The sequence below is a fragment of the Canis aureus genome, chromosome 16 (assembly GCF_053574225.1).
Source record: "Canis aureus isolate CA01 chromosome 16, VMU_Caureus_v.1.0, whole genome shotgun sequence".
NCBI classification, from domain to species: domain Eukaryota; kingdom Metazoa; phylum Chordata; class Mammalia; order Carnivora; family Canidae; genus Canis; species Canis aureus.
Window position 1 is genome coordinate 1,260,882 of NC_135626.1, and position 15,226 is coordinate 1,276,107.

Here is a 15,226-nt window from a genome sequence, read left to right on the forward strand (position 1 = left end):
TTTTTGCCTCTACTAATTGCACATTAGCAAATTCATGCCACTGCAAGTTCATTGTTTATGTTATTCCTCTGAATGTTAGTATCTAGAAACAACACAATGTCTGATAGTACGTCATCCAAAAAAAGAGTTCAAGTATTTTAAAAGTAAATACGAATTATCCAGGAGCCCACTGCTATTGAGGAACTATCAAAAGAGCCTTTATCATGGCAGTTCTTTCCATTTTACTCATTAGCTGGGTCTTTAGTGTTAAAGAAAGAGGAGATTGAGAATGAAAATGAATCTTCTTTTGGTAAGACCTGAGGTGCATTATTTGCCATGATCTTTGCAGAAGTACAAAGTATAAATTTAAGTATATTTTTAAGTATAAATTTGTCACTTAGGGCACAGAACAGTAAATTCAAACAAAAAGTTTGTAAAGAGTTTTGGTATTATGAGACTAATTTTCTTTTTTTTTCTTTTTAATTTTTAAAAAGATTTATTTGAGAGAGAGCACAAGCATGAGGTGGGGGAGGGGTAGAGGGAGAGAGAATCCCAAGCTGACTCGATGCTGAGCAAGCCGGGCTCCAGGCTTGATCCCACAACCCCGAGATAATGACCTGAGCTGAGTCAGATGCTCACCTGACTGAGCCACCCAGGTGCCCCTTTAAAAAATTTTTTTAATTAAATAAATAGTCTCTGTTGATGAGTACATGGGGCTCAAACTCTCCATCCTGAGATCAAGTCACATGTCTACTAATAACCCAGTCAGGCTCCCCCATGAAACTAATCTTCAATCTAGGGATCGTTTGTGTGTCAATAAGAATAAAAATAATGAAAGAAGTTGTAAGAAATATAACGATTGAACTTTTGGTGTTTGATGCATGAGGCTGCACATGTAAACTTACCTATCATTTTAAATGACTTATTGACTTATTAAAGGAGATAGAGAAGGAGGCATCCTTGAACTTGACTTGCCAACCTGGCCATGTTGAGACAGAGAGCATGAAAAAGGTGGGAGAGGCAGTGGGAGAAGCAGACTGCCCACTGAGCAGGGAGCCCCACACAGGGCTTGATCTCAGGACCCTGAGATCATGACCTGAGCTAAAGGCAGATGCTTAACTGACAGAGCCACCCAGGTGCCTGATACTTGTTAATTCTTTTAAAATTGGAAGTTAGCTTGAAAAGCTATAATAATTAGGTGTTTATAATGTTTTATATATATTATTAAATTATATATATATAAATATATATATTAGTAATTTTTATAATAGTTCTTTGAGGTAGATAGTACATCATTTTCACTTATGGAGTGAGGCTCATTGTGACAGAGCTCACACTATTAAGTGGTACAACCAGTATCTCAACTTGGGTTTTTCCTAACTCTAAATCATTTGTTTTACTGTCACAAATATGACTTCTGTTCTTACTGTCCATTTAGTAAAAGATGATCTTACCTTTTCATTGGGTAGCTCTTGCTCTTTTCCATCTTTATTTGCCATTTATCCTAATTTTTTTAGCAAGTATTGGAGCATCTACTATGTGCTAGGAATTGTTCCAGGTGCTAAGGATTTAAAAGTTAATGAAACAGGCAAAAATCTTTGCCCTGGAGGAACTTAGGTTCTAGCTTAAATAATATATAAAAACCAATGATTAAAATGTAAAGTGTGTTAAATATGGTGGGTATTATGGGGAAAGGTGGGAAGAGAGATGTTTAGGATGTTTAGGGAAAGAAGGTTATTCTCTATTGTCCATAATGTTTAGATTTAGAATTGCAGTCTGAAAGATGAATTATTACAGTAGGAGGCTTCTTGTGATAAATGATATAAATAGGGATTAAAAGCAAAACAGTTACTCCTTGTGGTTTCAAGAGAGAGGTTGTGAACACAATTTTGCCAGGAATACCACATGTTCTGGGACTCCTGTATTGTGGAGGCCAGAGGAGAGGAATCTTGTATAACTTTTCCTGTGGTACTTCATGTTTTGATAAATATCATTCCCACTAAGTGATTCCGTTTTTTACAGATGCCAAAACAAATAGGAAAGTATTTTAAGTTTTTTTTTAATTTTTTTAAATTTTTATTTATTTATCATAGTCACAGAGAGAGAGAGAGGCAGAGACACACGCAGAGGGAGAAGCAGGCTCCATGCACTGGGAGCCCGATGTGGGATTCGATCCCGGGTCTCCAGAATCGCGCCCTGGGCCAAAGGCGGGCGCCAAACCGCTGCGCCACCCAGGGATCCCCAGGAAAGTATTTTAAAAAGTGTATTTTCCTTTTACCTCCTCAAAGGAAATAGGTTGAACTTTCAGTTCCATAGTGTTTAAATACCAAAGTATAATATTTTTTAGAGTCTAGAGTATTACAGATTGTAGTCAGTGTCTCAGATCATAGCTTTAGAGAACTTTCCAATGCACTCTGCTATCTTATTAATCACGGATTAAAAGAATGGAAATCGGGTACCTGGGTGGCTCAGTTGGTTAAGCATCTGCCTTTGGCTCACTCAGGTCATGATCTCAGGGTTCTGAGGTCAAGCCCTGCATCATGCTCCCAGATAGGCAGAGTCTGCTTCTCCCTTTCTCTCTATCCCTCCCCCCGTGCATGTTTGCGTTTGTGCTCTCTCTCAAATCTTTTTTTAAAAAAGACTGAAAATTGAATTAAGCATGAAAAACATTGCCTAAAGTACTAGTTCAACAAAACCTAGCCTAAAGTACTAGTACATTCTACAAAAAATAAAGATTCTTTTACCCAATAGTGAGTGTTTTGGGACAAAGCCCAAATTTGTGGCATTGGAAAGGTGTCATAATCTGACTGAAAGAGCATAGCTTCTGTATTCATAGATGAGTGGGTTCAATTTTTGCCTTTGCTTCTAACCAGTTACATTACAGCCATTACTCTGAACAAGTTAGACCATCTGTCTAGGTCTCAGTTTCCTTATCTGTGTAATACTGTGAAGATTAAATTAAGAGTGTTAAATATGATGGATATTATGTCACTGCCATTAGTCACTGCCAAATTACAATATATCATAATAGGTACTATACAAAATGTAAAATGCTATAGGAGCAGAAATAAGGCAAGCTGTTTATTTGGTTCTCGGATGAGGATGGGCAAGGAAAAGGAGAGTTAGATCATGAATGACGAGTTACAGTTGATGAAGTACAAAAGCAAGGAAACCAATTTAGGAAGAGGATCCAATGAGGGCAAATACATGGGCATATTAAAGTATGTATTTTTAGTGAGGATGTTCTCCCTTCTGATGTATTCCTCTTTTTTTTATTGAAGTATAATTGACATACAATATTCTAGTTTCAGGTGAATATTTAACTCTCCATATCTAAGTCCCTCTCCCAACATGTTCCCATAGTTTTCTTTTACCCTAAATCAGTATCTATTAACCTGTTCAATGTGCCTTTGTTCTCTGCTGCAGTATATACTCCTTTGGGGCAAGAATCTAATTTCTCTTGTTTACCATGTATTCTTTATACACTAGACACATGGTGAGTATTCATTGAATGGATGAAGCAAACCTACCTTAACATTTTTTTTTCAGAAAGTACATTTTGAAATGTCTTTGAATGACACACTATACATTTTAATTTAGTCCTATGAAATATAAAGCTGTGATAGCCATTTAAGCAAGAGAATTAGTTTAAATAGAAAGCAACAAGTAGTAGTAAGTGTTCCATCCTTAGTTATGCCTAAATGACCTTCTCTTGGGGTTCCATTTTTGTATCTGTTCAACAGTATTATTTCTGAGTTTCTTTTGAACTGTATTATCCAGGGATTGTGTTTATCTAGATAGGAGCCTTTGAAGGGAAAATAGTGCTTGGTACATGGTGTATTCTTAATTAATACATGTTCAGTTAAAAGCCCCAAGCATAAACTAGGACTTGTTAATTGGAGAGATTAAACAGACTCCCAGCACCTTTACCTCTTTGAGGCATAGAGCTAGAGCTACTTTTGTTTATTGGGTAAAGCTTTCCAAGTTTGTTGTATTGTTTGTTCCGTTACTGTTTTGGCAACCAAATAGGAATACTGTCATAAAGTATTCAGAACCAGGTTTTTCAATGGTAGATGAGTTTAAGTTTTATTCCAGGAGTCAATAAATATTTGAGTGGCTTTTCATAAGTGATGTATTTTTTACTTCTTGCTGGGAATGTTTGGTATGAAATTTACTGGTAATGTTCATGTTGAGTTGAACTCTTAAGAAACCATGGGATGGGAAAATTGAGTTTTTAATGGATTTCTGATTTCTTGCTATGTAAGGTATTTCCCAGCTCTAGAATTTCTGCTTGCTCTGCCTTGAATTTATTTATTTATTTTTTAATTTTTAAAAATTAAAAAAAAATTTTTAAATTTATTTCTTTTGAATGTGAATATGAAATTTTAATTTCTTAAAACATCTTGTTAATATTTTAAATTTAAGTATCAATAATATTAGAAAAACCTTATTGTTTTATGTGCTTCCAACTTCATTTATGTGTACAGCTTTACAAATTAAAGGGTAGAAAACAGAAGTTTAGTATTTCCTAGTTTTTGGAGTCCAAGAATAGAGTTGTAACATATGCCAAACAAATCACTGTAGGTAGGCAGTTATTCTCAAGGGAATATGTTTTATTTTATTTTTTAAATCTGAAATGTCTTGGCCCTGAAAGGTGTCAAATTCCTTTATTATCTGGAATAAAAAGCCTAAATTGTGAGTAGTGAAAGACTTAGGAAAATATGTTGAAAGTTTTTTTTTTTTTTTTTTTTTTGATTTATGATAGTCACAGAGAGAGAGAGAGAGAGAGGCAGAGACACAGGCAGAGGGAGAAGCAGGCTCCATGCACCGGGAGCCCAATGTGGGATTCGATACCGGGTCTCCAGGATTGCGCCCTGGGCCAAAGGCAGGCGCCAAACCGCTGCGCCACCCAGGGATCCCCTTTTGAAAGTATTTTTAAAAGTTTTTTCATATGTATTTTGTAAGAATTAGAGCATAACTAAATATCTGGCAGACATTCTATATGAGTATCTTTATGTTTTTTGTTTTTCAGGCATTTTAAAAATATTTAATCATTCATGAGTTGAGCTTCATTCTTGAGTCATGGATGACAAGGCTTCTGTTGGAAAAATCAGTGTCTCCTCAGACTCAGTATCTACTCTTAATAGTGAAGATTTTGTCTTGGTTTCCAGGCAAGGAGATGAGACACCATCTACAAATAATGGAAGTGATGACGAGAAAACAGGACTCAAGGTAAAACTCCATAACCTAAGATTCTTTTACTTAGCCTTGTTAAGGTCATTGCAAAACTTGGCCAATAATAGGAAGGGAAACTGAAAAAAATGGAAATAATATCCTAACTTTTTTTAATGCTAAAGACTTATTTACAATCAGTAATTGTGACAAATTAATATCTGGTTAAGGATTTTCAATTTGATTAGCTTCTGAATTTTCTAATACCCAAGTTGTCAAAACTAGTGGTCATAGTATAATATAAATATCTATCATTTTAGTATTGTTATTATTTTCCCATTAAATTAGCGGTGATTCTTTATTTCTTTTTTTTTTGCGGTGATTATTTCTTTTGGTCTGGTATATGTAGTGTAAAGGCAAGGGCAGATCAGCAGTGCTATTTATAAAAATAAGTTTTAGGATTATTGAAACTGAATATTAAATACTTAGATATTGGCCACTTCTGTTTGTTTATATTTTCTAAGCCAAATAAACAACTGTAATTTTTTCCCCATACTCTGTTAATCATTTTGTTTATGGATGTAAATAAAAACATTATCTGTTAATGCCATTTAAAATGTAAACAGCTTTAAAAATATTTGATTCTTCTTTATATTTATTCATTCAGCAAATATTTATTAAGTATTGACTGTGTGCCAAGTACTAAATACTGAGGATACAGTGGTGAATAAGATCACAAAGCCCCCTGCCCTTTAGAGTTGTTATTCTAATGGGAGAAACAGACTTAAAGTACATAAGAAGATGACTAAGTAAATTTAGGTGCTGTGAAGAAAATCAAAGTGGGATACATGGATAAAGAGTGAAGGGCAGGTACTATTTTAGAGAAAGTCTTAAAGTGACATTTGAGCAGAGACCTGAATGAAATGGGAAAGAAGGCCATGGAGAAATATAGGAAAAGAGTTTTTTAAAGGGAATGGAAGATAGACCCCGAGGAAGACCACCTTTGTTAGGACAGAGATTAGAGCAGAGTGAATAAAGTAAATAAAAAGTGGTGGAGAATGATATCTAGTGATTGGCACAGGCTGGATCATGTAGAACTTTGTAGGGCTTAGGAGAAATTTGGACTTTGTTATAAATTGGAGGGAATTTTTGGAGAATTTTCAATAGGGACATGATCTGATTTACATTTTAAAAAGCTCATGAGAGATTTCCAGCATGGCAGAGTAAGGAGCTCTGTGAACCTACTCCTTAGCAAAATTGGACAATTAAAAAAACAACAACCATTGACAGTCTTTGGAAATGTTCTAAAGATTATACAGCAAGTGAGGAAACATTTATTCAATGAAATTTACTAAAATTTAGTAAATTTGTTGTTGTATTTGAACCAAGACCCTTTGGTTTCCTCACCTATCCCAGCTGAGCTAGATGTAACTCCGTGTTAGTGCAAGAAGATGGGATTTCTCTTGCCCCCAGCTCCTAGTTGGAGGGCTATATTCCAGGGACTAATAGGGCAATTGCATTTCTCATCCTGCCTCCAGCTACATTTTGCTAACCCAGTATGACTTAGATGGAGGCTCCCTTTTCTTGTGTAGCCTTTGTTCTTGGGTTAGAGGCTCTACTTTGGACACAGTGCTCTGAGAATATGGAGTCCATTTGCCTCAGCCTCTAAAGTAGGGGTTTCATACCACTACAGACAAACCAAGAAGGCCTGAAACTACTATATCACCTCCTACAACCACCAAGTACTCAGTTTTCTTTTCTTTTCTTTTCCTTTTTTTTTTTTTTTTAAAGATTTTATTTATTCATGTGAGAGAGAGAGAGAGAGAGGCAGAGACACAGGCAGAGGGAGAAGCAGGCTCTACGCAGGGAGCCCAATGGGGACTCGATCCCAGGACTCCAGGATCACGCCCTGGGCCAAAGGCAGGTGCCAAACTGCTGAGCCATCCAGGGATCTCCAAGTACTCAGTTTCTAAAGATGAGATGTCACTCAAAGGAAAGTATTGTTATTGCCCACCTCCCAACTTCACAGCTATGGCACAGAGATTTTCCCTTTGGTGAGAAGGGGCTCCTAAAATAGCTCCTAATCTCTTCCCAGAGAAATGGACTTTATTTACAGCAGAGTGTAGAGAAGTTCAAGCCTAAGTTTACTCTCAAAAACAGTAGAGCTTGTGGTGAAACGTAATTAAGAGGACATTGGTAGATTGATTAGACATATAAACTTAAGTATAGGCTTACTAGGAGGAGACTGACTCTTGGTGTCAGAACAAATCTCAAACATGGACCTCTGAAACTCTCAAAGTAATATCAATTTGGTTAGTTTATTCTGTGGAGTAGTTTATACCCAAGTGCACTGTTGAAAACTGTAGAGCTATTGTTGGCCATAATTAGTGGAGTTTAAGAACTAGCTGTGGTCAGAGAAAGAGACCAGCCACTTTGCAAAAATTGCTCTCATCTCAGGATGACTGTAGGCTAGGCAGGTTGAATGCTTAACACTATGGGAATTAGGGGAATAGACTTTACAAAAATAAACTATCTAACTACTAAATAAGCAAACAAGCATAAAAAATGACAAGTCCCAGACTAGTACTGTGAATTGGTACAATATATTTTCTAAAATATATATTTTTAATATATCTATTATATATAAAATAATTTCCCCTACTGATCATCCCAGCTGGCCTATGGGTACCTCTAAGCTTTGTGTAGCTCACCCAGACACACCCGCACCCAGTGACTGGCTTCCTGTGCATACCCCTGCAGGCAAGAATGGTCAGAATGAGCCTTTACCGATGGCTAGTGAGCATGCATAAATAAAAACTGGATTCTGTCAGATTGGGAAACCACATGCTCGAGCAGTCATCACTGCTTTAGGGAAAGCAAATGCAATGGAAATCATCAACAGCAGACTAGATCAAACAGAAGAAATTATTATGAAGTATAGAAGACAGGTTATTTAACATTACCTAGTCTGGAAACAAAAAAATGGAAAAGAGTGAAGAAAACCTACATAAACTATGGTATACTATAAAAATAATCTATGCATTTATTGGTGTCCCAGAGGAAGAAGAGTGGGGGAAATGGGTAAAAAGGTTATTTAGAGACCTAATGAATGAGGATTTCCCAAATTTGGAGAGAGATATGGACATCCCAGTATATAAAGCTTGTAGGTTTCCCTAAGATTTCAATCCAAAGCAGTTCTTTCTAGGACATTATAATAAAACTGTCTAAAATAAAAGACAGTTTTCAAGGCAGCAAGAAAAAAAAAAGTCACACATTACAAGGGAATCCCCATAAGTCTATTAGCAGATTTCTCAGCTGAAACCTTGTAGGCCAGAAGAGAGTGGGATGATATTTTTAAAGTGCTGAAAGAAAAAAAACCAAACAATACTTTATTCAGCAAAATTGTCCTTCAGAAATGAAGGAGAAAGATACTCCCAAATCAAACTAAGGGAGTTAATCATCACTAAACCTTACTAAAATTGCTGAGAGATGTTCTTCAATCTGAAATGAAAGAATACAAACTAGTGAAATGAAAAACATGAAGATGTAAAACACATTGAAGAAGGTAAGTATATAGTCAAAAATCATAATACTCTAATACTGTAATATGATGGTGTATTGATTAATCCTAGTATAAAGGTTAAAACACAAAGGTATTTATAACTTTAATTAATATACAATATAAAGAGTTAAATTTTTACATCAAAACCCTAAAATGTTGGAGGTGAGGGTGGTGTGTTTGTATATGATTTACGTTTGTTACAAACGTAAAATACACTATTCTGTTGGTAAGATATTTTATGTAAGCCTCGTGGTAAACACAAAGCAAAACCTACAATAGATAACATGAAAGATACAAACAAGGGAATCAAAGTATACCATTTTGGAAAATTTCATTTCATGAAGAAAGATAGCAAGAAAGGAGCAAGGGAACTATAAAATGAGAAAACAATTAACGTAGCATTGTAAGTTCTTACCTATCAGTAATTACTTTAAATGCAAATGAATTGCATTCTCCAAATAACATAGTCTGAATGGATAAAAAAATATGACTGCCACTATATTCAGCCTTAAGGACACATATAGACTCAATGTGAAGAGATGGAAAAGCTATCCCATCAAACAGAAACCAAAAGTGAGCAGGGGTAGCTAAATTTGTACTAGACAAAATAGACTTTTAGTTAAAAATAGTAAGAAGAGACAAAGGGTGTAATCTAATGAAAAATGGGTCAGTTCATCAAGAAGATATAAATTGTAATTACAATTGTAAATACATATGTATTGAGCATCAGAGTACCTGAATATATTAAGCAAAAGAAACCAATCTGAAGGAGGGAGAAATAGACAATACAATAATGATAGGGAATTTTAGTATTCCATTTTAAACAATGGCTAGATCATTCAGACATAAAATTATTAAGGAAACATTTGACTTGAACTAAACCTTACCAAATGGACTTAGCAAGCATGTGTAGAACATTCTATACAATAGAAACATAATACTTATTCTTCTCAAGCACACACAGAACATTCTCCAGGATGGATCATATATTAGGTTACAAAACAAATCTTAGCAAATTAAAGATGGAAATTATGCCAAATGTCTTTTTTCTAACCATAGTGGTATGAAATTAGAAATTCATAACAGGAAGAAAATTTGAAAATCACAGATATTTGGAAATTAAACAACATACCCCTGAAAAACCAATGGATCAAAGTAGAAAACAAAAGGAAAATAAATATTTTGAAACAACCAAAAACAATGTACTTCATGTTCCACAATACATATGTGGACTGTAAGCCAAACTAAGAGTAAAATGGTGGCTACCAGAGGCAGGAGGTGACGGTGGGAGAGATGAGGAGATCTCGGTCAAAGAATACAAATTTCCAATTACGCAAGTATTAGGTTTTGGGGATCTAATGTACAGCATTGGGACTATGGTTAACAATACTACATTATATAATTAATATCTTAAATGTTCTCACCACAAACACATGGTAATCATGTGAGTTTGATAGATGTATTAACCTTATTGTGGTCGTCATTTCACAATATATACACATATCAAATCACGTTGTATGCCTTAAACTTACACCGTGTTTTACTAAGTCTCAATAAAGTTGGGAAAATATGTAAAAAATGAAAGATCCCTCCACATATTTTTCATAACAAATAAAATGTGTTTTAAAAATGAACTTTTACCACAATCCTGAAGAAATAGCGATATAATTAAGCTGAGTGGAAGAAGACAGATGCCCCCTACCCCAAGCTCATACTGCATATTGTTTATATATAATTCTAGAAGATACAAAACCTATAGTCACAGCAGTTCACTGGTTACCTTGGGGTATGATGATGGAATGGGAAGAAGACTAGGAATACAAAAGAACATGAGTTGTTTTGGACATTATGGATATGTCCACTGCCTTGATTATAGTGCATACATATGTCAAAATTCACCAAAGGGCACATTTAAATGATGTGCATTTGAATGTACATGCGGGGATCCCTGGGTGGCGCAGTGGTTTGGCGCCTGCCTTTGGCCCAGGGCGCGATCCTGGAGACCCGGGATGGAATCCCACATCAGGCTCCCGGTGCATGGAGCCTGCTTCTCCCTCTGCCTATGTCTCTGCCTCTCTCTCTCTCTGTGTGACTATCATAAATAAATAAAAATTAAAAAAATTTTTAAAAAATACATGCATTTTCTTTGGCAGTACAAATGTTATAATTGGAATGATACAGAGATTAGCATGGCTCTTGTGCAAGGATGACATATAATGTACATCATAAGTATACCATAACAAATATGTTTTTGTAGAAGTATTTTTATTATTTTAATTTTCTTATTAAGTAGGCTCCACACCTAATGTGGGGCTTGAATTCACCACCCTAAGATCAAGAATCACATGCTCTACTGACCGAGCCAGCCAGATACTCCTAAAAGAAGGAATTAATAAACTTGAAGATCAGTAAAACTATCCAAAGAACAGAAAGAAAAAGCAATGAACAAAGCCTCAGAGAAAGATGTGATTATATTAAGTGTGATAACATACTTGTATTTCAGAAGGGGAGGAAAGAAGTGAGCAGAAAAAAATATTTGAAGAAATAATGTCTGAAAATCCCACATTTATTGAAAAACAATACACATCTAAGAAGCTCACCACACTCCAAGATAAACTCAGATCCACAAAAAGGCGTATTTTAGTAAAATGTTGAAAACCAAAGACAAAGGGTAAATCTTGAAAGTAACAAAAACAAAATGATTCATTTCCTACAGGGGGACCTCAGTAAGATTTATAGCTAACTTCTCAGCAGGAAGAGTGGAAGCTAGAAGCCAGTGAAATAACATATTCAAAGTGCTCAAAGAAAAAACTGTCAGTCAAGAATCCTAGCAAAACTATTAGTTGACATTGAAGATGAAATAAAGACATTTTGAGACGTTCTGAGGTTCTGATAGCAGAATTTATTGCTATCAGAAATAATGTGTGAAAGTTCTGCTATCAGAACCACCTTACAAGAAATAATAAAAGTTCTTCTGGCCAAAAGCAAGTGACCCCAAACAATAATATTAATCCATAGCACCAGTAAGGGCAATTGTGTAATAATAAAGGCAGTATGAATACATTTTTCTTTCTCTTTTGTATTATATATACACTATGTGTTGATTGTATCTTTAATATATAGAAATATGTTCTATTTGCTAATCATAGAAAAAGGCAGGAGCAGAGCTGTATTACAGCTTAGTAAATGATTTAATATGGTAATTCAAAACTACATGAGCAAATGAGAACCAAAATTAATAAATTAATGTAACAAAAGCTATAAATATGTGTTTGTTCTCACAGAATTATGTAAAGTAACAATTACAAAAACATTAATTTGTAATATTTATAGATACAATATAATACAGGGGAATACTGCTATATTGGAATAATTTTTGTATCTTACTAGGATTAAGTATAAAACTGATTCTAATAAATAAATATGCATGGCAAGTTCTACAGCAACTACTAAGGTGTATGTATTTGTGTGTGTATCATTAAAGAAATGTCAATGCTGTATTAGAAAATAGTCACTAAAACAGTAAAGGAATGAATAAAGGATGATGAAAAAACGAATGGAAAATACATAAAATAAGTGCATAAAAATAAAAAGCAAAATGACATCCCTAAATTGAACTATATCAATAACAAAATGAATAGATTAAGCAACATGATAAAAAGAAAACTGTCAGTTGATTAAAAAATATATATGATCCAGCAGTATGCTTGCTCTCAGCAGAAGACACACATTAAGTTTAGATACAAACATTTAAAATAAAAAGATGGGAAAGGAGGGGCACCTGGGTGGCTCAGTGGTTGAGCATTTGCCTTGGCTCCGGTCCTGATCCTGTGGTCCTGGGATCAAGTTCCACATCAGGCTCTGTAGGGAGCCTGCTTCTCCCTCTGCCTGTGTCTCTGCCTCTCTCTGTCTCATGAATAAGTGGATAAAATCTTAACAAAAAAAAAAAAAGGATGTATCATGCAGACAATATGGGATGCAACTTAAATGTATATAGGAAATATTCCACCATGATATAGGAAAGAAGGAAAATCTCAATAACCTAATCTTTCACCTTAAGACATTAGAAAAAGAAGGGGAAACTAAATGTAAAATAAGCCAAAGTAAGGGGGGAAAAAAAGATTAGAACAGAAATCCGTGAAACCGAGTAGAAAAATATTAGGGAAAAATCAGTAAAACAAGAACCTGGTTCTTTGAAAAGATCAACAAAATTGGCACTACGTTAGATTGGCCAAGAAAAGAGAATGATTACTAGAATTAGAATTGAAAGAAGGGACAATACTGGTGAACTTAACAGTAAATTAAGGATTATGAAGAGCTATTATGAAGAGTAATGTGCCCAAAAATTAGCTCATTGAAATGAATACATTTTCAGAAAAATACTAATGAGATTTAGTGTGAATAGACCCATAACAAGAGATTGAATTAGTAATAAAAAATAAATTAAAAAACCCACAGGGACACCTGGGTAGCTCAGTGAGTATCTGCCTTTGGCTCAGGTTGTGATCCCGGGTTCCTGGGATTGAGTCCCCCCATCATGCTCACTGCAAGAAACCTGCTTCTCCCTCTGCCATTCTCTGTGTGTGTCTCATGAATAAATAAATCTTTTTTTTTTTTTTTTTAAGTACCCATAAAGAAAGCTCAGGTCTAGATGGCTTTGTTCCTGAATTCTACCAGATACTTACATCAGAATACCAGTTGCTTACAAATTTTCCAAAAAAATAGAAAAGGAGAGAAGAGAATACTTCCTTAATTTGAGGATAATAAGCTGCCAATGCCAAAATTAGACATCACAAGAAAACTACAGATCTCTTGCATGTGGACATGAAAATCTTCAACAAAATAACAACATAATTCAGCAGATTACATACCACGATCAAGTGGGATTTATCCCAAGAACATAAGTTTGGTTTAACAGGGATCCCTGGGTGGCGCAGCGGTTTGGCGCCTGCCTTTGGCCCAGGGCATGATCCTGGAGACCTGGGATCGAATCCCACGTTGGGCTCCTGGTGCATGGAGCCTGCTTCTCCCTCTGCCTATGTCTCTGCCTCTCTCTCTCTCTGTGACTATCATAAATTTAAAAAATAAATAAAAAATTAAGTTTGGTTTAATTGAAATTCTATGAATGTAATATATCAGTGGAACTAAAAACCACCTGACCATTTTCAGTAGGCACAAGAAAAATGATGAAACTCCGTACCTTTTTTTGAAAATGTAGAAAACAAATCAACTATGAATGGAACTTCAACCTGATTAACAGCATCTATGATATAAAACAGCTAAAAAAAATCATTCTTGCTGGTGAAAAGAGTAGATTCTTTCCCCCTAAGTTCAGACTCAAGACCTGGATGTCTGCACTTAACAGCCTCTGTTCAACATTGTTACAACCATGGCAGTTAGCCATGCAAAAATATAAAAGTTACCAGATTTACCAGATTGGAAAGAAGGAAGTAAAAATACTATGTTTGCAGTTGACATGATCTTATTATGGGGAAAACTCTAAGAAATGTTTAAAAAAAATTAAAGCTAATAAATTCAGCAGTTACAAGATCAAGCTACCAAAATTTCAATTTTGTTTCTATACACTCACAATGAACAATCTTCAAATAACAAAAAATAATTTATGATAGCATGAAAAAATGAAATAGGGGTACCTGGGTGGCTCAGTTGGCTAGGTGTCCAACTCTTGATCTCAGCTCCTGTTTTGATCTTTGGGTCATGGATTCAAGCCCTGCGTTGGGCTCCATACTGAGCATGGGGCCTACTTAAAAACGAAGAAGAAATGAAATAGTGTTTAAAACAAAAGTGCAAATTTTATACTATGAAGTCTGCAAAATGGTGAAAGAGATCTAAATAGGTGGAAAGTCATCCAGTGTTCATACATCAGAAGACATTGCTAAAATGGCATTACTCCTCAACTGATCTACACATTTAGTGCAGTCTTCATCAGAATCCTAAGTAACCTATTTGTAGATGTTTGCATGCATGTCAATTGTAAGATTCACTTTTGATGCAAGAGACCCTGAATAGGCTAAAATAATCTTGAAAATGAAGAAGAGAGTTGGAAGACCAAACTTTGTAATTTCAAAACTTACTGTAAAGCAGTGGTAATCAAGATTGTGGTATTGACATAAAGATAGGCATAGAGATCACTGGAACACATTTGAGAATTGAGAATTAGAACCATGTTTCTATGGTCAGTTGATTTAGACAAGTTTACTAATCCCATTCAATTGGGAATGTGTTTTTATTTTTATTTTTTTCAACAAACTGTCCTGGGACAACTGAATAGCCACATTCGAAAGAATGAAGGTGTATACCCTTACCTCACACCATATACAAAAATTAGCTTAGAATGAATTAGAAACTTCATTGTAAGAGCTGGAAGTGTAAAGCTCTTAGAAGTAGCAGGGATAAATTTTCATGACTTCCGATTTGGCAGTGAATTCTTTGACATCACACCAGAAGTATAAGTGACAAAGGAAAAAAGACAACCCACAGAATAAAAGCTAA

The 15,226-nt window shown here is 35.1% G+C and overlaps 1 protein-coding gene and 1 non-coding gene across 11 annotated transcripts in view; both read left to right on the top strand.

The window, feature by feature from the left end:
• Nucleotides 1-15,226, top strand: part of RABGAP1 (RAB GTPase activating protein 1) — a 167,569-nt gene that overhangs the window by 18,702 nt on the left and 133,641 nt on the right. For all 10 annotated transcript variants that reach the window (XR_013353715.1, XR_013353716.1, XR_013353717.1 and 7 more), the window contains one exon: nucleotides 5,012-5,211. Coding sequence is in view for 7 of the 10 variants with exons in the window: in XM_077850553.1 (XP_077706679.1) it covers nucleotides 5,062-5,211 (150 nt within the window). In the remaining 3 variants the exon portion in view is untranslated. The remainder of the gene's footprint in view (nucleotides 1-5,011; nucleotides 5,212-15,226) is intronic.
• Nucleotides 10,851-10,955, top strand: LOC144287292 (U6 spliceosomal RNA). Its single transcript, XR_013355130.1, has one exon. It is a non-coding gene; the product is annotated as a U6 spliceosomal RNA (small nuclear RNA).